This window comes from Quercus suber, unplaced genomic scaffold (genome assembly GCF_002906115.3).
Source record: "Quercus suber isolate HL8 unplaced genomic scaffold, Cork oak 2.0 scaffold_118, whole genome shotgun sequence".
NCBI lineage: Eukaryota > Viridiplantae > Streptophyta > Magnoliopsida > Fagales > Fagaceae > Quercus > Quercus suber.
The window spans coordinates 36192-61828 of record NW_027069583.1 but is presented as its reverse complement, the minus strand read 5'-3'; the positions used below and the strand labels follow the sequence as shown (position 1 = coordinate 61828).

General features: G+C 36.4%; 3 protein-coding genes across 3 annotated transcripts; 2 read left to right on the top strand and 1 right to left on the bottom strand.

Moving 5' to 3' along the window:
• Positions 1-644: 644 nt before the first annotated feature.
• Positions 645-3864, top strand: LOC112030172 (trihelix transcription factor ENAP1). The gene is made up of 2 exons (XM_024062861.2): positions 645-2067; positions 3607-3864. The coding sequence occupies exon 1, from the start codon at positions 965-967 to the stop codon at positions 2057-2059; it is 1095 nt and encodes a 364-aa protein (XP_023918629.2). The 5' UTR covers positions 645-964; the 3' UTR covers positions 2060-2067; positions 3607-3864.
• A 4947-nt stretch (positions 3865-8811) lies between these two features.
• LOC112030170 (DNA mismatch repair protein MSH7) lies at positions 8812-25382 on the bottom strand. Its single transcript, XM_065775698.1, has 15 exons — positions 24900-25382; positions 23479-23920; positions 21268-21653; positions 19851-20295; positions 18979-19074; positions 18826-18881; positions 18366-18432; positions 16370-16465; positions 14734-14865; positions 14599-14632; positions 14429-14488; positions 11505-11965; positions 11221-11317; positions 10071-10198; positions 8812-9377 (listed from the first exon to the last, which is right to left on the bottom strand). The coding sequence occupies exons 1-15, from the start codon at positions 25223-25225 to the stop codon at positions 8907-8909; spliced, it is 3297 nt and encodes a 1098-aa protein (XP_065631770.1). The 5' UTR covers positions 25226-25382; the 3' UTR covers positions 8812-8906.
• Positions 22302-23080, top strand: LOC111990592 (multiprotein-bridging factor 1c). The gene has a single exon (XM_024022379.2). It carries the CDS (start codon positions 22425-22427, stop codon positions 22854-22856), a length of 432 nt encoding a protein of 143 aa, XP_023878147.1. The 5' UTR covers positions 22302-22424; the 3' UTR covers positions 22857-23080.
• Positions 25383-25637: the final 255 nt, after the last annotated feature.

Genomic DNA, 25637 nt, shown 5'->3' with positions numbered 1-25637 from the left:
TTGACTTAATCATCGGAGGGTCCATGGCCGAGTCACATCGGTCACCTTTGATGCTTCCTTCTTCCTTTCAAGATTTATAGCCATTGTCATAGTTCGAAGTATTTCAGCCTACTGATTTTCGTGTATCATCAATGTGCAATTTCATTTCTTACTAAACATCAAGATCAAAGAACTCATCATAATTCATATCTAAGCATATTTTGAGGGTCAAAATGGGCAGGTGAGCATACATAAAGAGTGCATTTGAATATAGTGTTAATTATAATTTTAAAAATTTAAGATTTTTGTAACTCAACTAATTGGTGTCTCTTGGTCTTTTTAAGATATCTGGTTTTGAAATTCTCTCGACTATGTTGTAACTATCAAATTATTCATAGAAAGAATGAAAGAAAAAAAAATACAGGTTTTGGTATGTCTTCACCCAAAAAAAAAAAAAAAGTTTTGGTTTGTTTTCATCCATCTCACACAGTACCTGGGCTTTAGCCCACGTTTGTAGCAAATTCTCGGTGGCCAGCCTTCTGAAATCAAGTTCCAATCCGACACGGCCCAGAAACCCAGTGTCAGTGTGGCACAAGACAACAATACAAGCACAACATATAGCTACGCGCACCGGTGACGCGTGGACAATCCACTGAAAACTGAAAAAGCGAAAACCAACGGCCACTTTAATTTAACACCACGCACGCACGCACGCACCCCCGGTGCATTTTAGCTCCCGCCGATATTTTCCCCAAAAACCCACCCGATTCAATCACTCTCTCTCTCTCTCTCGCTCTCGTACCCGAAACTCCCAACTCTTTGTTCAAAAAATTTCGCCAGAAAAATAGAACAATTTAGGGTTTGCCATGCCCCAACAAAAACGACACCGTCCTCAATTCTAAACCAAAACAAAAACCCTAACATTTCTCAAAATCAAAATTAGGGCTTGTTTGGTTCTAAATCAATTTTATTGCAGAAAAAAAAAATGGATGATATTGAAGACGACGCGAGGTACCCTTCAAAGCCCTATTCTTTAAACCCATACAACCCACCTCGTCGCCCTAGAAATCCAATTCGCAATGCCCCTTTCTCTCACCCAATCTCCAATCGCTACGAAATCGAAGAAGACGACGACGACGACGACGACGAAAACGACGTCGAGTTGGGAGAAGATTTGGACGACGAAGACGACGAAAACCCAGGTGGGTATTATCGGAATTTGGAAGGAGATGGTGAATTTGTCGACAGGCACTCAAAGAAGAGGAAGCTAAGGAATTCGATTCCCGAGTTCGAGTTCGACTTCGCTTCGGTGCCGAGGGGTAGTAGGAGCTCGAAGCCTTTGTATTCGGGTGCTGACTGGAATGAGCACGCGGTGTTTGTGCTGTTGGAGGTGTGGGGGGACAGCTTTCTCAAGTTGGGGAGGAAGAGCTTGAGGTCTGAGGACTGGAACGATGTTGCGGAGAAGGTATCGGAGGCGTCGAAGATGGAGAAGGATGAGTTGCAGTGTAGGACCATGTTGGATAAGCTGAAGAGGAGGTACAAGAAAGAGAAGGCTAAAGTTGAGGACTTTGGATTGAGTGCTAGCAAATGGGTCTACTTTAAGAAGATGGATATGTTAATGGCTTCGTCGCCGAGGCAAGAGTGCGGGTTGGCGTGTGGGATTGATTCCGGGGAGTATGTGTTTATGAATACCCGGGTTTATTTGGAGAGGTCTAATGGGTTTGATGAGATGAGGGATAGTCCCGGGGAGTCGGAGAATGAGGAGGAGAAAGAGGAAGGGAATGGGTTGGATGAGAGGGGGAGGGGGGGAGTGAGAGGCTGCGGTGGAGGTGGAGATGGATTGTCGTATAAGGTGTTGGCAGATTCGATACAGAAGTTTGGGGAGATATATGAGAAGATTGAGAGTAGTAAGAGGCAGCAGATGATGGAGTTGGAGAAGATGAGGTTGGAGTTCCAGAGGGAGTTGGAGTTGCAGAAGAAGCAGATTCTGGAGAGGGCGCAAGTGGAGATTGCGAAAATGCAGGAAGAGGTGGAGGATGATGAGGATTCCGATGCTTCTGAAGAGAATGTCAGTGAGTGATGTTGGTGGTGGGTGTTTCCTTGATCTTACATTGCATGTTGAAATATTTGTTATGATTGAATATGTTATTTGCTAGTTTTTTTTTTGAGAGAGATATTTGCTAGTATTAGATGTGAAAAATTAGGGAAAAATATTGTATTTGTTTTTATTCCTTTTTTGACAGCAGGTATTAATGATTAACTTATGCATCTCTTGTTTAAGGAAACATTTGATTTGCTTTGTCAAATTGTGTTGTGTTGACTTACATCTTCAACTCTGGCTAGAATATGCAATTTGTAAGAAGTTGAAATTCAAGTAAAAATAATACATATGTAAACAAGTGTGAACCCTAATTATTTTACACTCATAGGGTATCTGGTTTTATGTAACCAAAGTGAAACAACTTCTACTTGGATTAATGGTTATGGATGTCAGTTTGTTCTCCATTGCATATTAGGACAGACATAACATAGTAGAGGTCATGTGATACTTTGTTTTTGTGAGAGCTTTAGTCCATTAGAAAAGAGAACATTGCAAACCTTTCAATTTAGATTGTATTGGACCTAAATGTGGTGGCTTTCTTGCAAAGGCGTTTGATATGGACCATTCCATAGGTGGCTTTGCTCCCCTTTTTTAGGGGTTAATTGCTTTACTTTAGTATTGCCTATAGCTTGTACTAATTTTTTTTATAAGTGCCAATAACTTGTACTGCTTGTTTGGTCCTTATTGCTAGCAGTAGGTGCGTGCTCTATTAGGTAAAGAGGCACCAGAAAAAAACAAGTTGACATAACTGCCTTTGGAGAGTGGAAGTTTTTCAACTATATGCTATCTCTAAAATACTTTTTTTTTCACCGGATACCCATGTTTGTCTTTTTATTTATTTATTTTTGTGATAATTCAATAGTTGGGGGAGGGGGGGGAGGGGGGGGGGGGTGTGGGGGATTTGATCCCTAGAAGTCTCCGTTGGAAACATGATATCCATGTTTGTCCCAGTTAGTATTTCTCTTTGAGGTGATACCAAGAAGTGATTAAATTTTGGGAACAAGGATATTATCCATCGTCTTTGTTCTGCTTCTCCGTACTTTTTAACTTGCAGATAGTAGAAATAAACTTTTCTCTTGGTCTGTGGAACTCTTGTACCTCATTGTTGCTAATGTTAGTGCTTTGTGGTGTCTGTCAGTGAAAAACCTGGTATTGAGGCCTGAGTTTTTCAGCCTGCTGCATGTAGCTCATTAAGCTTTTGCTTTTCTTAGTGGAGGGAACACTTTATACTTGTAATGTAGGATATTAATATGTGTGGATCAATTCTGTAATTTATCTGAACTTATACATATGGTCCTTTTTTAGTTGTCAGATCTACATCCTGTGCTGCTTCTTCCTGTTGGTTGATGGGAAATTAATTGGTGGATTTCTGAGTTGCCAGTGATTTGAGTTTTTCTATGCATATAAATTAATTAACAACTTGGTAAACATATTTTTTGGTTGAAGCCATTTTCATAAATATGATGGCATTTTACAGTCGGAGGTATTGGTAGTAATAGATTTTAATTGTTCACTTGTCTGAGCAGTTGAAATTTCTGAGCTGATGGTGGCATCAGGACCTGCTGCAAGGGTTTTGGAAAAAGAAGCATCTGCTCTCTGCTCAAGCAAGGGGTAGCTATCAGACCAAGTGTATGTTTGGGGAGGAGAGGGGAGGGGAAATGTTTGGAAGTTTCCGCTTTTATGCAATGCTTTTGTATCAAATGTATCATACTCTCCTGATCAATACTCATGGCTGTTCTCTTATGTTCTCTCAATTATCGGAGTTCATCTCCACCTTTTCCCCATCTCAGATAATTTCATGGCTTGCTAATTTAGTTTCTTGGCAATGCATTTCAATACAAATGCCAAATTAAATTCCTTTGGTAAAGGGCCATTGAGATCTGACTCAAATGGAATTTCCTTCTTCGTAAAGGAGGAGAGCAGTTTGTGCATTCAAGACTCATGGAGTGCACGGGTAATTCACAAACTTAAAAAAATAAAAATAAAAATCTTGGCAAAGGATTCCATGTTAATGCCCCCTTTTCACATCTTCCCCTTAAACCAAAGATATAAGTTTGTGCAGTTGATTGAAAAAAGATGCAAGGGTAGATCTTACTTGTATGAAGTTATACAAATTCAAGGGTAGATCCTTCTTGAATAACTCTGGCTGAAGGCTCCCTTACCAACATATTTTGTTCTCTTTCTTAGAGATGAATTTGCTTCTAGGGGCTAATAGGACATTAACCTCGGTCAGTCGTATTTTCTGGCTTATACAACAAATATTTTCAGTCACAAAAATTGTAGAATCATTCAACTAATTAAAATCCTTTGAAGTTTGTGGAATCAACCGGATTAGGATTCTTGAGAGTTGGAAAGGTTTCCACCAAGGAGTTAATAAAATCTAATCTATTTATATAAAATGTGTGAATTGGATTTTGCCACTTCAGTAATAATATATATATATATATATATATATCTCAAAATGGTGATACTTAACATTTACTTAAATGTTGATGACATAGTAAAATTTAGTTCACTTATTTCAAATTGAATGAATTGGATTTTAGAAATTTCTAAAACTCAAGATGATCCTAATCTGAATCAACCACAATAAAGGAACATTTGCTACATATATGACATTAGAAAACCTCAAGGTTTACATGCATAATAGAACACAACATTCATGACAGTGTCAAAAACTAGCACCAAGGAATACATGGAAACCAACAGAGGAGCTTCCCATAAGCTGATTCCGCTGCACATCCTAAACTCAAACAAGCGCTCAACTAGTCTAAGACCCATATTGCTAGACAAAGCCATAACCAAAGCTGTTTGTCGCTTTCCTTCCATGAGACTCTTGGCTTTCAATAATGACTCAAACCCATAACTCTCACCCTCCAATACTGATAAAACCCTCGCTAGGTTCCCTACAACCATAACATGTGCAAATGCCACACAAAAGGGCACACCTAGAATCCCTAGGACACCCCAGAGTCCTAACATTTTGGAACAAATACCCCATGCAAATAATATCTTTGGTATTGTTGCCAACATAGCCACCAAAACACCCAGAAGGCCAAATACAAGAAGGAACTCACAAAAACTTGTATGGAGAAGCCTAATCCAAGCCAAGCCACTTCTCATAAGTAACCTTCTTCTATCAAGGTTTATTCTGTTGTAACTGTCTGACACTGCTTGAGCAGTGGCAGCTCTTCCAAGCAGAGAGAAGGTGATAAATGAAGGAAAACATATGATGATGTGAACAATGTTTTTGGAGAGTAATTTAGACAGAGGTAGTCCAAGTAAATGATGTGTGAATTTAATTGTTGAGGCGGGCATTTGGGGAAATTGGTGAATGAGAAAGTGGGAGATGAAGAGAGAGATAGGGAGAGGTGAGAAAAGGAATATTGAGATTGAATGGAAATGAGTTGAATGAAGAAGTACAAGTCTGATAGATTCCCTGAAAATATGTGCTGCGTTCATTAGATGGATTGATTCAAGGACTTGGGCTGTTCTAGGCATGCTGTGTGGAAAAGTACTATAGAATGGAAATGATTTAGAGAGAATGAAACACTGTAGCTGGGGAGTGTATGAGGAATGTCATGGTTAAGGTTAACATAATAACTAGAGGTTTGGTTGCTTGCAACTTAATTTTTCATGATTGAAGAGGTTTGTTAGAGGGTTGTTATATTATAGCCAACACGTCCATGAAAATGTTTTTTGGCATTATATATTAAAGGCTTTAAAACTATCAATTATGAGGTGGTGAACCGATGTTTAAGAAGCTCAATACTTTTTAATTTTAGAAAATATCTAATATGGAATATCAAGAACTAGAGAACTACATGCTTTACCCACGTTAGAATCGTTGATTTCATAATCGACAGTGGTTGGAACTCTAATACAAATCATGAAACTTTGATTCTCAATTTGATCATTTTATTCTCTTTAAGCAATTGTCAATTGAGAAATGTTTGCTAGTTTTGGAACGCTTAGGCTCTATGATGTTACTACTTAGAATAGAACTTAGTGTCAATAAAGAAATGATGGTGGGTTTGCTGATTTGAGGGTAGTTAAGGTAAAACCAAAGATTCAATGATTTCCATAAATGAGAACTCATGATTTTGCCTTCACTAATTAGCTCTTATTGGGGGAAAGCTACTGTGTGGATGAAATGATGTGTGTGTGTGTGTGTGTGAGAGACAGAGAGAGAGAGAGAGAGAGAGAGGTAAAATAATGATAATGTCAACTTGGAGTTTAAGACTAGTAGACAGAGTATTGTAATATGTAACTAAATTTGCACGAGCAATTGAAGAATCAAAGAAAATTATTCCATGGAAAATGTACACGCGAAATTAGATAATTACGCCATTTTTTACATCCTTCTAATAGTCTGCTACCCCAAAATTAAATAACCATAAACGAAACGAAAATCGTAAGGAGAAGTGGGAAAGGACAAACATCACAATATAGCATTTCTACTTTGTTGCTGCCCAATGCTTTAGACTAAACCAAACTATCGTTTCTTTTTCCAAAAAATTTTCTTCAAGAAATAGTTCCTCCTTGAATGAAAAGAGCTACCATTGAATCTGAATTTATGTAATCTTCCAGAGATCTTTACCTTGCTTCTGCATTAAAAATCTTCTTTTCCTTCATCTGTGACATCATCTTTCTCAACAAGTCTAGGATTAGTTTTTCAATTTTCGATGTACCATACCCTACCAAATCAGCGTTCATACTTGTATCCATTCTTCTTAACAAGCCTAGCTAGAATGTTTGACACCCAGGACCCTGTGATATCTGTTTCAAAAACTGCAAGTACACATCTATCAATAACTCCATTGCAATCTCTAGGGTCCATTCAATACTTCTCATCTTCTGCTCCAAGTTCTCCCCTATCAAGTATTCCAACATCTTCTTGTGTAAATCATCAATCATTGCAAAAATGATAAGTTTAAAACAGTTCATATAGTTGGTTGGTGGTGAGATCCAATTCCTTAGCCAGTGTGAAGCTTTTCTGAAGAGCTATGATTGCGTGGTTTCTCATCTCTTCTTGCCGAGCTAAGCTGGTCTTTCTATGTTCTTTCCCTAATTTAAGAAATAAATTCAAGGCAAAGTTTGAAGAGCCAAGCCCTCTTGAATTTCCCTCTAAAGAGGACATGTATTGCTTGAATTGCTAAATCTGTGCCCTGATTGAATAGTGATTTTTATACCACTAGATCAACAAATTCACAGAATCTGCCACTAGGTCCAGTATCTTAAAATTCTTCTCTAGTGGACTGTTCTTGAGTGCAATAAAATTAAATGCAATGCATACAATGGGCATAGTTTGTCCGTGAAACATGGTTTCCCATCTGACATCAACACAGTTACACAATCAAAATCTCAACTCCCTGATCATAGGTTTCAAGGTGCAGCAATAACAAGTGAAGGATTAATTTCCATCCAAGTTGGGTTTGCAAATTTACAGGATACTCAAGAATTAATCTTGCTCACTAATTGTGTTATGAACTCGTGTCCAGAATTTCGTTTTTAAGTTCCCACATTAAATTAATGAACTTGAAAATGAGCTCCTCAGGGAGTTTCTTAAACTGATATGTACTAAGGAGCTTAAGAAATACGAATACCTTGAAAAGGCCTAGAATGGCCTTCTCTGCAAATGGAATTGGAGATAACATAGGAAACTAATCAACCGCTAGCATATAATCTTGAAAATTAGGCCAAAATGTCCGGAAGCTTTGTGCGTTGGCCAAAGCAATGGAATGACCAAGTCCCAGCAGAAACCAACAGTTTCTTCTTATTCAATCGGTGTGCTGAACTTGTGGCCTTTTTCAGAAGCTGCAAATATCAGAGAGCGCCCAAGATTGAGCAAAGCATCATCATGCAAGTTTGAACTATTGCTGAAGATATTCCCAATACAGCACTGCTTAATTACTATAGATTCTATTCAAATTCACTTAGATTTAGGTACAAAGCGTCATCCATGCTCCCTAGTGAGGAGTCTGATAGATAATGAGAAAATTGACTAACCACGCCAACAATTTAGGGTCACGAGGAAGATTATAGAGCAAATAACTGAGAATTGGCTGTCTTCCTCTTTCTCCAGGCATGATGCACAGTAGCTTTCGTTGGTGTCATGATTTTGATCGCTTTTTGTCCCCAACCCATTATAAAGTAAGAAGGCAGAAATAAAGGATGGAAGGAAAAAGGGAAAAAAAAAAAAAAACGATTAGGAATGGAAGTGGGGGGAATATTTTTGGTAGTTGTGTTGTGTATGGAAATGTTGGTAGTCACGAAGTGACGAAATGAGTAATTTATTAGGGAATGCTTGGATTCGGTTTTTTGTCTTGACTCTGTCAGGGTGAATTAGGCAAGAAACATTGAAAGGGACCGCTGGATTATTCTCTAAACAAGTTGCTAATTTTTTGAATTATCTCGCTTAACTAACTTATTACTTTAGCTTGTATGGTTAAAAATGATACTCAATAGATTTATACATTTATAACTCCTGATTTATTCAATTCTGTTAAGTGATCACAAACCTACAAAGTTTTTAAACACCCGATAAAGTGGCTGAAACGTTAAAGCCAATACTCACATTGCTATTTTAGCGTAATAATCATTTCAAAACTTGATATTTACAACGCATTCCCATGCTTTTCTTTTAATAGATTTATAGATTTATAACTCCTGATTTATTCAATTCTGTTAAGTGATCACAAACCTACAAAGTTTTTAAACACCCGATAAAGTGGCTGAAACGTTGAAGCCAATACTCACATTGCTATTTTAATGTAATAATCATTTCAAAACTTGATATTTACAACGCGTTCCCATGCTTTTCTTTTTAGTTACCCGATCCATACGAGCTTTTTAGCTCATGCCACAAGCAAAACAACGTATCGAAAGTGTCATCAAAATTACAATCTCCAGTATCAGAGACTGCCATTAGCATCTTAAACCACTCTTCATGGAGAGTTGAGAACTTTGATCTCTGTTCACTTTTTCTAAAACTATCTCCAAGAGAATTTTTCATCACTAGTCCAGCCTTTGATGCAACTTCAACCACCCTTTCTGGGATTCCAGCCATCATTGCCACTTGCAACCCATAGCTCTCTGGGCAGGCTCCAGATGTAAGCCGGTATAGAAAAACAAGCTCCTGGTCACTTCTAGAACAGCATTCCGATTTTGACTTAAAAGCACAGGCCATATGTTGCAGGGTAACATGCGGATGAGAAGCAAATTCCTTGGTAAGTGGGTGGTAATGTGTAGCAAATAGTAGTCGACAATTAACTTTTTCGATCAAATGGCGGAATACCTGGACAAGTATTAAAGGTTAATTCCATTGAAATGAACACACATCAAAAGTTAAACATAGTCAGCTATGGCACATAGAACACTTGTAAGTCAAATGGTTAATAACACGAGTATACAATCACCTTAGAACTATTAGTGGCCTACAAGAGGCGTTTGTGGCTATATAGAATAATGGGACAGGAATTTCATACTTGGTTTAAGCTAATTACATGCAGCCCTAGAAGCTACCATCCCCTTGCATGATACGTGTATGTGTGCCTGCAACTCTAAAAATAATTTCATTTCTTTGTTGTTTTGATGTGTAAAAATAATTTCATTATATCTTATATTTGCTTTCTTTCAGTTGTTGCCACCCCTGATTTAAAATAAATTAGTGGAACATTTTATATATGTTTACCCTGATTTAATTGCTAGGTTCATTTGGATTAGGAAGTCTATAGTCAAACTATGCTTAAGCAAACAAAACATGCGTATATTTATAAGTTTGTAACTTGTTATGTATACATCCATTTTTAAACATATTACAAGCCTCTCTCAAATAGACTATTTAGAAAAGCCAAATAGTTTCAATAGAACCAAAGATGTTTAAGATATTCTAATTGGAAGTTAGAAATTTGTATAATAATTTCTGAGGATAAGATGAGAAAACAAAGAAAGGGGGCAAAAGACTAGTCATTAAAGAGCAAAATCTCACCGCATAAGCAATGGCATATCCATCAAAAGTGCTTGTTCCTCTACCCAGTTCATCAAGAATAACCAACGAATCTTGAGTCGCATTTTGAAGAACTGATGCTGTTTCTGTGCACTCAATAAAAAATGTACCTACAAAAGATTGACATTGTTTCCAAAATCACTTTGCAATTCAAAAAGTCCTTACACATACAAACCCGTGTCCATGTCTGTGAGAATGAGTTTCAATCTATATTGCATTAATTTTATAAAACACAAGATTTGGATTTAAAGTCCAATATATTAGAAGGATGCAGTTTGCTTGATATTTATTTTAAGACCCTCAAAATGATAGCCCATGCATATGCATGGAAGCCGCTTTACTGAAGTCCAGCAATTGATTGTTCAGTCTTATAGTATGAAGTATTTTATCACCACAAATATTTGTACAATTAAATAAAAGAGACCAGCTGTGAAGCATTATTGAGTGAAAGTTTTGATGCTCTCTCTCCTGCAGTAGCCAAAGCCTTGGCTATCAGACAAGTTGTGTCACAAGCCTTTGAATATTATTGAAGCTGTTACCACGCATGCCCAACAAAAGCCATGCAGGGAAGATTATCTAATAGTCAGATATTAGGTGAGATTTTAATGTTGTTGCTGACTGTCTTGCTAAATGGGCTCTGAGAGAGGAATTTCCCCCAAGTGGCTAGAGTTGCTTTGGGTAGGGATAACTAATTTATTGTTCTGCTTCTATTAGTTTTGAATTCCTCTTTCTTTTTGACATCTCCCCCCCCCCCCCCCAAAAAAAAAAAAAAAGGTTTGATGGTCAAACTACAAAACTTTTAAACAAAAAGTAACATGCGTTACTTCATTAAGCCTCCCAGCAGTTGTTGTTTTTTTTTTTTTTTTTTTTTTTTTTTTTGCACTTGAACCTAATAAAATCCACCTAAATAACACCACTAAAGGTATTTACAAATCAACTGCAAACACCCAGCACTATGACTACCTTACTATCAAAACCCACATACCCACTCCCATTCATAGCATGATAATTAATGACAGTCCAACAGTTAAATGGTCCAGCATGTCAAATTCTTGCACAGAAAACTTCAGATCACAAAGATTGAATCAATCCATAACAATTAAAATTTTTTCTTTGGCTAAGGCGCACTTACTCTCTCCGGTCATGATTCGATCAGTAGCTCCAAGCCTAGTGAAGATGATATCCACAACTGAGAGATCACACATCTCGCAGGGTACATAACAACCCAGCTGCAAGTCAACATAGATTAAAATATATACATGAGTTGACCCAAAACAGAACATCCTAGTGTTTTTTTTTTTTTTTTTTAAGGTAGAACGCCCTAGAATTTTAACATATATGAGATTATTTCCTCCACTAGCACCAAGAACCTAGGTGATAAACAACAAAATCACCCATAGGGAGAAAAAGAAAAACCTGTGCCAGTATGACAGCTAGACACGTCGCACGCAGGAGGGTTGATTTCCCACCCATATTCGGTCCAGTCAGTAGCAAAGTTCGTGCATGATAGTCATCTGTATCCTCACCAAGGATTATGTCATTTGGGACAGGAACTCCCCCATTCTCTGCAAGGGCAAATGGATGCCATAGCCCTTTAACTTTAAGTATTGGTCCTCTGGTCTCTTGGCCCATAGTTATGTTTTCAGATTGAGGCAAAATAACAGGTCTGGACATAGGCCCACATGAAAAACTAGCAGTGACTGCAAAAGATCTTAGTACATCGATACAATTGATGGCATAAATGACTTCAAACCATTCAGTAGCTTTTTCAATAAATAACTCAACCAGAATAGAGAGTGTTTCAGCATCCGAATCTGTTACATCATGATTCTGGCAACAAGATAATATCACTTGAGTGTTAGCCACAACACTGGAAACTTAAATTATTACTCAAGGATAAGAAATTTTGAGAGCATACAACGGTGAAGATGCTAAAACTTTAGCAACTACAAAATATTGATTTAATGCATTGCCCGGTAAAACAATCACCAAACAAGCTCATTCATAAGAATGGAAAAGCTGTTTTGAACTAAGAGGTCTATATGGTAGAAAGAAAGGTTATGTATGCAATAATTTACTCAAAAAATATATTATATTTAGGTCCAAGTACATCCAATGATAATAAGACTTCAAACAATGTGTATCGTGCACAATATCCACTGACATACAACTGCTAAGGCTCCTACTAAGATCTACAAGAGACAGAATTTCATTCAGCATTGCTGATTACACACTTCTAACCTTTTTGAAAAGATAAAATGAAAAAGCACTTTTCAAATCATATAAATTTTCAAAAATCCAAACAGAAATAAACCATTGCTAGCTGCAGCAACATTTTCAACTTTGTCACAGGAATCTTTTACTATTAAAAATTGAAAAAAAAAAAAAAAAAAAAAAAAATGGTAAGCTTGCTAGTATCCTTTCTTTAAAGTTAAGAATATGAAAAAAGTAAATGGGAGCATCTATATGTGTTTTTTATAATAATTGTCCTGTGTCAATTACAGTTAGATGATGTTTTACGGAATGGAGATGTATTACCTTACCAAGTTTATAGGGGTTGCCTCAGAATTGATGGACAGACACTGGTTAATCTGGAGATTTTCAACAATAATGCTGATGGTGGTCCATCAGGCAAGTTCCTGCATCTCCTTCACTTCAAGCAAACTACTCTGGCATATGATGTCCTATATTTTGCTTTAATTCTTAGTTATGTAATATCTAAAAGTTAAATACTCCTTGATTTTCAGGTACATTGTACAAATTTCTTGATAACTGTGTAACATCATCTGGTAAGCGGCTTTTAAGGAATTGGATTTGCCATCCACTAAAAGATATTGAAGGCATAAATAATAGGCTTAATGTGGTTGAAGATCTAATGGCAAATTCAGAAGTTATGTTGCTTGTTTCTCAAAATCTGAAAAAACTTCCAGACTTAGAAAGGCTGCTTGGACGGGTTAAGGCTAGTGTCCAGTCATCAGCTTCACTCATACTGCCCTTGTTAGGCAAAAAAATTTTGAAACAGCGAGTAAGTATTCTCTACCTTTTCCTTCAAATGGTAAATACATTTCCTTTTTTTTTTTTTTTTTTTTTTGTTTTAATTGAATATTATGCTTCAATAATTTAGATGAAAATATATAACGTTTTGTGGTACAGGTTAAAGTGTTTGGGTCACTTGTGAAAGGCCTTCGTATGGGATTGGATTTGTTAATGCTTTTACAGAATGAAGGGCATATAATTTCATCTTTGTCAAAAGTTTTTAAGCTTCCAATGCTAAGTGGTAGTAATGGGCTGGATCAATTCCTTGCCCAATTTGAAGCAGCTGTAGATAGTGACTTCCCAAAGTACCAGGTAATGTTTCTTTATGCTTGTATGTTTTTCTATAGACGTTGTAAGCTGAAATTCCTTCTTCTTCTTCTTNAAAAAAAAAATGCTGCATGATAATCAGTTTAGAATCCCACAATAAGTAGGATTGAATTATCAGGTTTGTTCATTGTAGTCCAGCAACTGCACAAACAAGTTCACTGATTATCATGCAGCATTTTTTTTTTTTTGGTAAAGCAGTATGCAGATAATTGATTTATTAGCATATAAATATGCATCTCGGTACCAAAATTCATTATTAACTTCTCAAATATAAAGTTCCCAAACCCAAACCAGCTGAAAGAAAACGCTGGTTTGAAACCTGTGCTCTCATTCCACTTAAGTCACACACATGAATGTAGAAATCACATCTACAGAACTCATACTATTCTCCAGGTTTCAGAGAACAATAAAAAGAGCATCTATAACGCTGAAGTCAAAGTTCAACCTTTTTTTCTCAAATCGCAACATAATTCAAACAAGAAAATATATCTAACCATATTACATTCACCAAAGTTGAAATCAATGTCAATTATATTGCAGAAAAGTGGCTGCAGAATTACTCTTCCTAATTATTTTTCATTTGGTACAGCTTCAATTTTTGGCTTATGTGGCTTAATTTTAAAAAGTAGAGCTCGTGTGTTTCCCATTTTAATCATTTAATCACTATTTTAACACTTTCTGACACATGTGGGCCCACTTCCCCTTAATAAGTGGATCACAACACATGGGATTTTTAATTTTTTCAAATAGGAGGTAGAGTGGAAATAAGATTTGAACTTAGGATCAAGATCACATGCTATAATACCATGATAAATTGCCACTAATCCCAAAAGCTTAAACAGATAGAGGATGGCAAATTTAACCATTATTCTAACACATGGAAAAACAAAATTTGTAAAGCATGTATGTTAGCATGTTTACATGGAACACTTAAATTTTATACTCCACTCATATGTAGTCTGGCATTCAGAAAAGTTTAACATTCTGACCTGTTAATGAGTACTTTCTGAGTGCTTTCTGAGCTTCTTTGGACAGCCCTGCAGGAGTTGAATATTTAAGTTTCAACTATGCAATTATTTTCATGTAAGCTTCAGAAATGGAACCCTGGTCAAATCACAAACATCAGGGTGGGGGGAAGAATGCTCACCTCTACTCTCATATATAACTTCTTTGGGTGACACCTAAAATCAAATCCCAATAAAAGCACTAAATTTTAATATTCAAATTTGATAGACTTTGCTTGAAAAAAGATTAAACAAAGGAAACAGTACATTAACCATACTTGCATTAGTAAAGCCCCCAGAGCAGCAGAGGACACGTCATCACTGATGGAACCAACCCAAATTCTTAAAGCAGCACAATCAACAAAAGCAAAGCCATAAACAATTGAACCATTATCCAGGCCACAATTTTCCTAAAGAGAAAATTTAACAAAACATAGTGTTAATATATTGGAACAAATTTTCTAGTATATAGCAGCAACAAGATAAACTCATAAAACCATTACTAATTCAAGTAGTGCCAACTTTAAGAGGAAAAGGTACAGGAGCATGCTATAAAGTCAACTACTGCATTACATACGATTAAAAGAGATGGAAAAAATAATAATAATAATTGCCTCTTTCTTCAAGGTGCCCATAAAGAAACCCCACCCAAAAAAAAAAAATCAATTTTCAACAAGATAAGAGCCAGGTTGGATGCTTTCTTATAACATCAGTAATAATTCAGGACTTTCATGATATACTATAAAGCTTTGAATCATGCATTTTTCAGAAACATAGACATGAAGATAAAAAAATCTCAAGATAGAATCTTTTTCCTATTGTTGACTGTCTTTACTGATAAGATCACACAATGAGCTCGCATCTAATGTGATTTCAGGAATGTGCATTGAAAGATAAATGACAAACTTTTCCCTTCATGTAAACAGGAAAATTGGAATTCAGTACACAAACTAAGATTGACATTCTGTTTGTACATATATGAACATAACTGACTAGTAGCAAGCATACCTCTTTTATTGCAAGAAGATGAACAGCATCAGGCCCAATATTACCATCAGTTGCGGTTGATGGTGTAACCACCTGAACCAATTTCCTTTGAATTACCTGAAAACCAATGTTTGAAGTCAATCCAAGCATACATTAAGAGAAAAAAGATGCAAAAGAAGACGAAGGACATACAAGTTGAAATAGAAAAGTGAAATTTCATCACTTTCAAATAACAAGGTAAATAGGTGATAGAACTTATAGTACAAGTAAAACACCTGCAATATTAGTACAACCCCTGCCTAGTGCAACTTTATCTCTATTTATTTGATTTTCTTGAAGCTTCTGAGTAACCATACCAAAGACAAAAAACTGGAAAATGGCCAATGTCACCACTTTCTAGGACAAAAAAATTAATTTTAAACAAACAATTCTTTCAAATAAAATATTTCTTGTCATTTAGTAATTGAAATTTCCAAGAATTTTTTCTAGCATAAAGGAAAATATATGCTTTTCAACCATGTAATAAATTATTAATTGCAAAAGTTATATCTTAAATTTAGAGATGGATCACAAACAGGATAGATTTGACCCCACCATCATTGGATCCTTCATTTAGTATTTAGCTGTCACTAGTTTCAATCTAATTCCCAATTTTGACCCTCACTTCTATTGAAGGTCCAATTAACTCAACCCCCTTTATCATGCCACCATAGGAATGATATTTTAGATTGCAAAATATGAATAATTTGAATAAATGATAGAGGTTGAGCCTTGGTGTGATATCAAGGGCCTTCCACCAAAGCGAATGAAAGATAAATGACAAACTTTTCCCTTCATGTAAACAGGAAAATTGGAATTCAGTACACAAACTAAGATTGACATTCTGTTTGTACATATATGAACATAACTGACTAGTAGCAAGCATACCTCTTTTATTGCAAGAAGATGAACAGCATCAGGCCCAATATTACCATCAGTTGCGGTTGATGGTGTAACCACCTGAACCAATTTTCTTTGAATTACCTGAAAACCAATGTTTGAAGTCAATCCAAGCATACAATAAGAGAAAAAAGATGCAAAAGAAGATGAAGGACATACAAGTTGAAATAGAAAAGTGAAATTTCATCACTTTCAAATAACAAGGTAAATAGGTGATAGAACTTATAGTACAAGTAAAACACCTGCAATATTAGTACAACCCCTGCCTAGTGCAACTTTATCTCTATTTATTTGATTTTCTTGAAGCTTCTGAGTAACCATACCAAAGACAAAAAACTGGAAAATGGCCAATGTCACCACTTTCTAGGACAAAAAAATTAATTTTAAACAAACAATTCTTTCAAATAAAATATTTCTTGTCATTTAGTAATTGAAATTTCCAAGAATTTTTTCTAGCATAAAGGAAAATATATGCTTTTCAACCATGTAATAAATTATTAATTGCAAAAGTTATATCTTAAATTTAGAGATGGATCACAAACAGGATAGATTTGACCCCACCATCATTGGATCCTTCATTTAGTATTTAGCTGTCACTAGTTTCAATCTAATTCCCAATTTTGACCCTCACTTCTATTGAAGGTCCAATTAACTCAACCCCCTTTATCATGCCACCATAGGAATGATATTTTAGATTGCAAAATATGAATAATTTGAATAAATGATAGAGGTTGAGCCTTGGTGTGATATCAAGGGCCTTCCACCAAAGCGAGAGGTCGAGGGTTTGAGTCTAGGAGTCATCCTCTCCGAAAAATTAAAGTTGCTTACCATGACCTCTCCCAGATCCTGCAAAAGTGAGAGCTTTGTGTACTAGGTATGACCTTTATCATTAATTTAAATCCTCATTTTGACAATTTCCTGCCTTTTTTTTTCCTTCAATATGTTCCTTAACTTTAATGTGGACATGTCACTTTCTTTGGATTGACCTTGGTCTAAATTTTCAACAAAATAATTCAATCTTTAGGTATGGCTAACAATTTTGATTAGAAAATTGATGTTAAGACTAGAGAGCCCAAATAATTTCATTTGTAACAAGCCGCAAACACAAGATGGATTTCAAGTCAAGTACAACCCTTTAAAACAAAGACTATAAATTCATGTGAAGTGCCCATCATGCAGCATGGAAAAACTTACAGAATTTGCACCTCTGGCTTTTGCTTGATCAGATGTCTCCAACTGCTCCACTCGGCCAACTTTATATCTTCACAAAGAACAAATTGTAAGACAAGTGAACTATAGCTTATAAAAAATATCATAGCAGAAATTTAAATAAGTACTTCATTAAACTAAATCTCATCCTAACTACCAGCAGATGGCTAGACCGAACAAGTGCTTCTCATAAACTCTCTCTCTCTCTCAATTTTGTCAGATGTAGCAGATGAGTAAAAGATTGTTGTTTCAGCTATATGATGATCCATAAATTCTCAAAAAAATTTAAATACACATTTTTGCATACCAAACCTAACTGCCATGTACCAGAGGATTTTAGCTACAAAAAGGAGTCAATCAGAAATGGAAACATAGAATGTCCTCATTTTCCTTAAAGACAAAATGAAACAAAGAATGAACATATAAGTCCAGTCACTTCCTTACCCCCGAGCAACAAGCTTTTGAACAGCATCATCAATCCCACTTTCAGATATGCCAACCTGACCGGAAAGTATTACCGTTATTGCACAAACTTTAATGTGGACATGTCACTTTCTTTGGATTGACCTTGGTCTAAATTTTCAACAAAATAATTCAATCTTTAGGTATGGCTAACAATTTTGATTAGAAAATTGATGTTAAGACTAGAGAGCCCAAATAATTTCATTTGTAACAAGCCGCAAACACAAGATGGATTTCAAGTCAAGTACAACCCTTTAAAACAAAGACTATAAATTCATGTGAAGTGCCCATCATGCAGCATGGAAAAACTTACAGAATTTGCACCTCTGGCTTTTGCTTGATCAGATGTCTCCAACTGCTCCACTCGGCCAACTTTATATCTTCACAAAGAATAAATTGTAAGACAAGTGAACTATAGCTTATAAAAAATATCATAGCAGAAATTTAAATAAGTACTTCATTAAACTAAATCTCATCCTAACTACCAGCAGATGGCTAGATCGAACAAGTGCTTCTCATAAACTCTCTCTCTCTCTCTCAATTTTGTCAGGTGTAGCAGATGAGTAAAAGATTGTTGTTTCAGCTATATGATGATCCATAAATTCTCAAAAAATTTAAATACACATTTTTGCATACCAAACCTAACTGCCATGTACCAGAGGATTTTAGCTACAAAAAGGAGTCAATCAGAAATGGAAACATAGAATGTCCTCATTTTCCTTAAAGACAAAATGAAACAAAGAATGAACATATAAGTCCAGTCACTTCCTTACCCCCGAGCAACAAGCTTTTGAACAGCATCATCAATCCCACTTTCAGATATGCCAACCTGACCGGAAAGTATTACCGTTATTGCACGCAAAATCACTCTCTTCAATAGATGAGCAAATATCTCAAGTATGTTTATGAAAATAACATGAAGTCACCTGCCGACATTTCCCCACGCCACTTAATGTCATTTTCCAATCAAGCTCCTTATGGCCAATTTCAGCATCTAGTTCATATAGCTCATAGAACTTTCCCTGTATTTGATCATAGGTTGCTACACTATGTAATATAATTCCAAAAGAAAGAATTCTGAATTTAAAAATAGTGCTGCAGATATGCTTCAATATACAAAATCATCCTTTTCAAACTGTAATTCTTAATGTAGATAGATATGAATAACTTTCAATAATCCAAAGTTGGGACAATTATTTCTTTCCTTTCAGTCAATTGGAGGCCACTTGAGCTGATGGGATACACAAGAGTAGACAGCCCTCTCCCATTCCTTAAAACACCCCCCCCCCCCCTTTTTTCCCCCTCCCAAGCAAGGGGGTCCCAGGTAAAGGAAGTGTTTAATTACATAACCATGTACATTGCAAAGAGACTTCACATCATGATAGAAAAATTAAAGCTTAGCAAGCCAAACTATTGACTTTAGCCCCAATAAAAATATATAAATAAAAGACACAAGGCTACTTTTCCCACATTGTAGATCAAAACAAATTGCATTGCTCAAGGTGCATTTGTCATGTTCTAGCATTTAATCCTTCCAACAATGCTCCAAAGGAAGAGGACTAGCACCTTGTTTATGTTGATAAATTACCACTAGTCCAAAAACCTTAAGCTACTAGAAAATGGTGAATTTAATCATTTGACCACCATTCTAACAATAGTCACTAATTAGCAATCAATCTCAATCAGGAAACTAATAAAAATATGACATTTGGGCTTATTCATGCTCTAATGCACAATGATAGCTAGAAATAAATTATTTCAACAAAAAAATCAAGATTTGATCAAAACAATAACTAACCACTTTAAAGAAAAGTGCAATATCCATATATTGACTTTTGACACTCCAATATTGTTTTTGAGATGCTGACATTTTCTTCAAAGCATCTGGTGGTATATAAAGTGTCTTCCTGTCATAAAGAGGATCACCAGGCCTTCGCCCATTAGCATCCCTGATTCGAGCAGGATCAAGCCACTCAAACTTGCTGATTGTATCAGTTACTTCCGTATGATTCTTGTTCAAGACAGTTGTATCCTGAAGTAGTTTCAGCCTTTTGCTTGAATCGAACTTTGGACTATCCTCTTGAGATCGCTTTAAACGAGGAACAAGAGGTTGCATACCGGGTGTTTCCGGCCTGGGAATATCATCATCACTTTCAATATGCAAGACACATCCTTGATCAACTGCCCCATTAGAATTGACAATATTACCTTTTTGGGGATGTTGTTCACCATGAGCATGGTTACTGCAAAAGTTTACACAAACATTACTATACCATGCAACACAACTGTACAAATGTAAAGTTACTTTCGGATAGTTTTGTATACTAGCTATGACCATACAACACATGAAATTTGCGAAATAATTTGTGTAGAATCATAAATCTACATGTATCATTTACCAGCAATAAGCTGTAACTTCAAAACTTATAAGAATTGTGCAAGACTTGAGAATAAGGTTGGATAAGACATATATCATTCGACAATGAATTTAAGCAGGGAAAAAATGGTAAATTGCATATTTGGTCCTCAACCTTTGACATTTGTTTCAAAATCATCCTTATACTTTAAATATATTTCAGAATGTCCTTACTGTCATCTGCTAGATGGAAATTCTAACATGGCAAATGGACTTGATGCCATTTCATAGGCTCCATGTCATCAAAGTGACCCCGGTTTCATGAATTTTGTTTGTTTTTTAAACAATTTTGAAATCATCAAGAATGAAGTGAAAAACATTTGAAAGTATAAGGATGATTTTGAAACAAACGTGAAAGGTTTATGACCAGATATGCAATTTAACAACTTCAAATTCCTTCAGAAGTTTTAAGTTGGATACCCAAAATCATCATTCAGTCACTTCCATCAATGCCATTATATCACAATCGGCTATTGTGAAATTGGAATAACATATTAACAGATTCAACAAACGAAATGCCTCAGTTAATCTGAGATTTTCATCTTTTCAAAGCAACAATATGGAATGTACCATCACATTTTTATTTCGTTGTCAAATTCTCTCACCAATCAAACAGCAGTAAGTATTTCAAAAATAAAAAATAAGAGATGTGCAAAATTTCCAGTTCTACTTATTCTTTAAAAAAAAAAAAAAACGATAATAGATCTAAATAATTGCAAAACTCTTTCACACTGCATTCAAATAAAAACAATTTTTAAAAACTAAAAATAAAAAATAAAAGGAAGAAATAAATTAGTACCTCTCTGTAGCCTTTTTTCTATCATCGACCTTCACAAACTTATGCATAATACTCGAGAACAGTGAAGAACCTCTGCCGTCCTCGCTTCCGGTGGACAGCGCCGGAAATATCTGACGTGGCACCTTCTCAGGCGGTGTGTCGGTTCCTCTGATTTCAAGAGACGAGTCCATAACAGTGTCATTCACAGCCTGATTGAGAGCGACACCGTTTTGTTTCTCTTGCTTCGCCGGAACACGCCGTTTGCCGAGCTCATTTCCGGCACCGGAGCCATTGCTTTCCGGCGAGGGTTTTTGGAAAAAGGAGAGTATAGATTTTTGGCGCTGCATTTTCAGATTTTTAGAGAGAGAGAGAGAGAAAGAGCGCGCGAGAGGATGTGAAGTGAAGTGAAGTGGTATTTATTACTAAGTGATTTTAGAATGTGAAAATTTGGCGCCAAAATTTTGCCCCTTCGAGTGTCTTGGCCTGGGGCGCAGAAAATTCGTGGACTGATCTTGACCTATTTAATTCACTCTCCTGCGTAACTATCGACCGTTCGATTTCTATTGCATTTTCTGAAGCGTCCGATTTAATTGCAGAGCGAAAATCCAAAATTACCCTTCACCGAGAAAGGAAATTTCAAAGTTTAGTGACAAAGCAGATCAGCATAACAAGTAACAACCAATCATAGATCGCAAGAATCAACTTAATCCAAAAGAAATTTTCTTTATACAATCACGTGGCAAATTCCTACTGGAGGAAAATTAATTAAAGACTTCAAGAAAAAGGGGAAAGTCAAATTTTTACCCTTTGTTTCGGAACGGAGGGACGTTAGAAAGGTCCAGGTCAGGTTGTCCAAAAAAAAAAAGGTCCAGGTCAGCAACAATAACGAATAGAAGAACGACACGTCAGCAACAAGTGCAGATATTTATTTTTAACTTCATAGCTTGTTTTGCAAGCTAACGGAATGGACCACCAAGGGTAATTACCGTATCAAGAAGGCTTGAGAACTTTCCAGACCCTCACCTCCTTTATATACCCCTCTCTCCAGTTTCCCTGTGTCTTTTCCGCTCTCTGTCTTTTGCTCTTCCTGTGTGTTTTTTTTTTTTTTTTTCTCTGAGTTTTCTTTGTTAGGGGATATCTCTCTCTGTTTCTTTGTTGCTCTCTCTGAGTTTGTTTCGATGCCGAGCCGATATCCAGGAGCTCTGACACAAGACTGGGAGCCAGTGGTGCTTCACAAGAACAGGACCAAGGTTCAAGATCGCGACAAGAAGGCGGTGAACCAGGCGTTGCGGACCGGGGCTGCTGTGCAGACCGTGAAGAAGGCGGTAGCCGGTTCGAACAAGAAGGCGGCTCCGGCTGTGAACGCTAAGAAGCTTGACGAGGCTGCTGAGCCGGCGCCGCTGGACCGGGTCTCGACGGAGGTGAAGCAGTTGATTCAGAAGGCGCGGCTGGAGAAGAAGATGAGCCAGGCTGTGCTGGCCAAGCAGATCAACGAGCGGCCTCAGGTGGTTCAGGAGTATGAGAATGGGAAGGCTGTGCCGAACCAGGCTGTGTTGGCGAAGATGGAGAGGGTTCTTGGTGTGAAGCTGAGGGGAAAGATTGGAAAGTGATGGGATGTTTCAAAACGACGTAGTTGTGTCCGTTAGTGTTTTGGTGGTGGTGTGGATCATGAACATAATATAGGTGTTTGGTTCTTGAGTGTTTCTAGGGTTTCTTTTTGTGGGTTGATTAGTGGTAAAGTATGATGGTAAATAAAAGTAGAAACTGATCAGGGAAGAAAACTAGGTTGTAAAAAAATACGAATATCAATGGAGTTTCATGACTCTTCTTCTTCCTTTCTTTTTTTTTTTTTCTTTTGTTTTTTTTCATCTTTATGCGTATTTTTGGTTAATTTCGTTTTTTTTCTTTTTTAATTGTGAATCCTTTCAACTAATAATAGACACTATGTAACTTCATTTTTATATATTTGGAATTGGATACCAATTAATTACATGATATCCTTGCTAGTTGCAACAATCGAATTTTTAATGAAATTTTTTTTATGAACTCGAATTTTTAATGAAATTATGACTCAAGGTTACAATTATTTATGTGGGAGTATTATCTTTTTCAAAGAAGAAAAATCTCGTAAACAGGTTACCATTTTAACACATTATGGTCATTGGTCAGGCGAATGTCGTCCCCTGCGAACCTTGCCCTTCACGCGAATCAGAGTGATCACAGTCTACTAACTTTAAAGAAAAGTGCAATATCCATATATTGACTTTTGACACTCCAATATTGTTTTTGAGATGCTGACATTTTCTTCAAAGCATCTGGTGGTATATAAAGTGTCTTCCTGTCATAAAGAGGATCACCAGGCCTTCGCCCATTAGCATCCCTGATTCGAGCAGGATCAAGCCACTCAAACTTGCTGATTGTATCAGGAATTTCTGCATGATTCTTGTTCAAGACAGTTGTATCCTGAAGTTGTTTCAGCCTTTTGCTTGAATCGAACTTTGGACTATCCTCTTGAGATCGCTTTAAACGAGGAACAAGAGGTTGCATACCGGGTGTTTCCGGCCTGGGAATATCATCATCACTTTCAATATGCAAGACACATCCTTGATCAACTGCCCCATTTGAATTGACAATATTACCTTTTTGGGGATGTTGTTCACCATGACCGTGGTTACTGCAAAAGTTTACACAAACATTACTATACCATGCAACACAACCGTACAAATGTAAAGTTACTTTCGGATAGTTTTGTATACTAGCTATGACCATACGACACATGAAATTTGCGAAATAATTTGTGTATTATGACAGAATCATAAATCTACATGTATCATTAACTAGCAATAAGCTGTAACTTCAAAACTTATAAGAATTGTGCAAGACTTGAGAATAAGGTTGGATAAGACATCTATCATTCAACAATGAATTTAAGCGGGGAAAAAAGGGTAAATTGCATATTTGGTCCTCAACCTTTGACATTTGTTTCAAAATCATCCTTATACTTTAAATATATTTCAGAATGTCCTTACTGTCATCTGCTAGATGGAAATTCTAACATGGCAAATGGAATTGATGCCATTTCATAGGCTCCACGTCATCAAAGTGACCCCGATTTCATGAATTTTGTTTGTTTTTTAAACAATTTTGAAATCATCAAGAATGAAGTGAAAAACATTTGAAAGTATAAGGACGATTTTGAAACAAATGTGAAAGGTTTATGACCAGATATGCAATTTAACAACTTCAAATTCCTTCAAAAGTTTTAAGTTGGATACCCAAAATCATCATTCAGTCACTTCCAACAATGCCATTATATCACAATCGGCTATTGTGAAATTGGAATAACATATTAACAGCTTCAACAAACGAAATGCCTCAGTTAATCTGAGATTTTCATCTTTTCAAAGCAACAATATGGAATGTACCATCACATTTTTATTTCGTTGTCAAATTCTCTCACCAACCAAACAGCAGTTAGTATTTCAAAAATAAAAAATAAGAGATGTGCAAAATTTCCAGTTCTACTTATTATTTATTTAAAAAAAAAAAACTATAATAGATCTAAATAATTGCAAAACTCTTTCACATATGCATTCAAATAAAAATAATTTTTAAAAACTAACAGGAAAAAAAAAAAGAAATTAAATTAGTACCTCTCTGTAGCCTCTTTTCTATCATCAACCTTCACAAACTTATGCATAATACTCGAAAACAGTGAAGAACCTCTGCCGTCCTCGCTTCCGGAGGACATCGCCGGAAATATCTGACGTGGCACCTTCTCAGGCGGTGTGTCGGTTCCTCTGATTTCAAGAGACGAGTCCATAACAGTGTCATTCACAGCCTGATTGAGAGCGACACCGTTTTGTTTCTCCTGCTTCGCCGGAACACGCCGTTTGCCGAGCTCATTTCCGGCACCGGAGCCATTGCTTTCCGGCGAGGGTTTTTGGAAAAAGGAGAGTATAGATTTTTGGCGCTGCATTTTCAGATTTTTAGAGAGAGAGAGAGAGAAAGAGCGCGCGAGAGGATGTGAAGTGAAGTGAAGTGGTATTTATTACTAAGTGATTTTAGAATGTGTAAATTTGGCGCCAAAATTTTGCCCCATCGAGTGTCTTGGCCTGGGGCGCAGAAAATTCGTGGACTGATCTTGACCTATTTAATTCACTTTCCTGCGTAACTATTGACCGTTCGATTTCTATTGCATTTTCTGAAGCGTCCGATTCAATTGCAGAGCGAAAATCCAAAATTACCCTTCACCGAGAAGGGAAATTTCAAAGCAGATCAGCATGACAAGTAACAACCAATCATAGATCGCAAGAATCAGCTTAATCCAAAAGAAATTTTCACTATACAATTACGTGGCAAATTCCTACTGCAGGAAAATTAATTAAAGA

Coding starts and splice junctions, on each gene's coding strand:
- LOC111990592 (XM_024022379.2), top strand. CDS start 22,425: ATGCCGAGCCGATATCCAGGAGCTCTGACACAAGACTGGGAGCCAGTG.
- LOC112030172 (XM_024062861.2), top strand. CDS start 965: ATGGATGATATTGAAGACGACGCGAGGTACCCTTCAAAGCCCTATTCT.
- LOC112030170 (XM_065775698.1), bottom strand. CDS start 25,225: ATGCAGCGCCAAAAATCTATACTCTCCTTTTTCCAAAAACCCTCGCCG. Junction 21,654..23,478: donor ATATTGCACTTTTCTTTAAA/GTTAGTAGACTG, acceptor TAAATACCACTT/CACTTCACTTCACATCCTCT. Junction 14,866..16,369: donor ATCTTCTTGCAATAAAAGAG/GTATGCTTGCTA, acceptor TTTTCTCTTTAG/GAAAATTGTGGCCTGGATAA.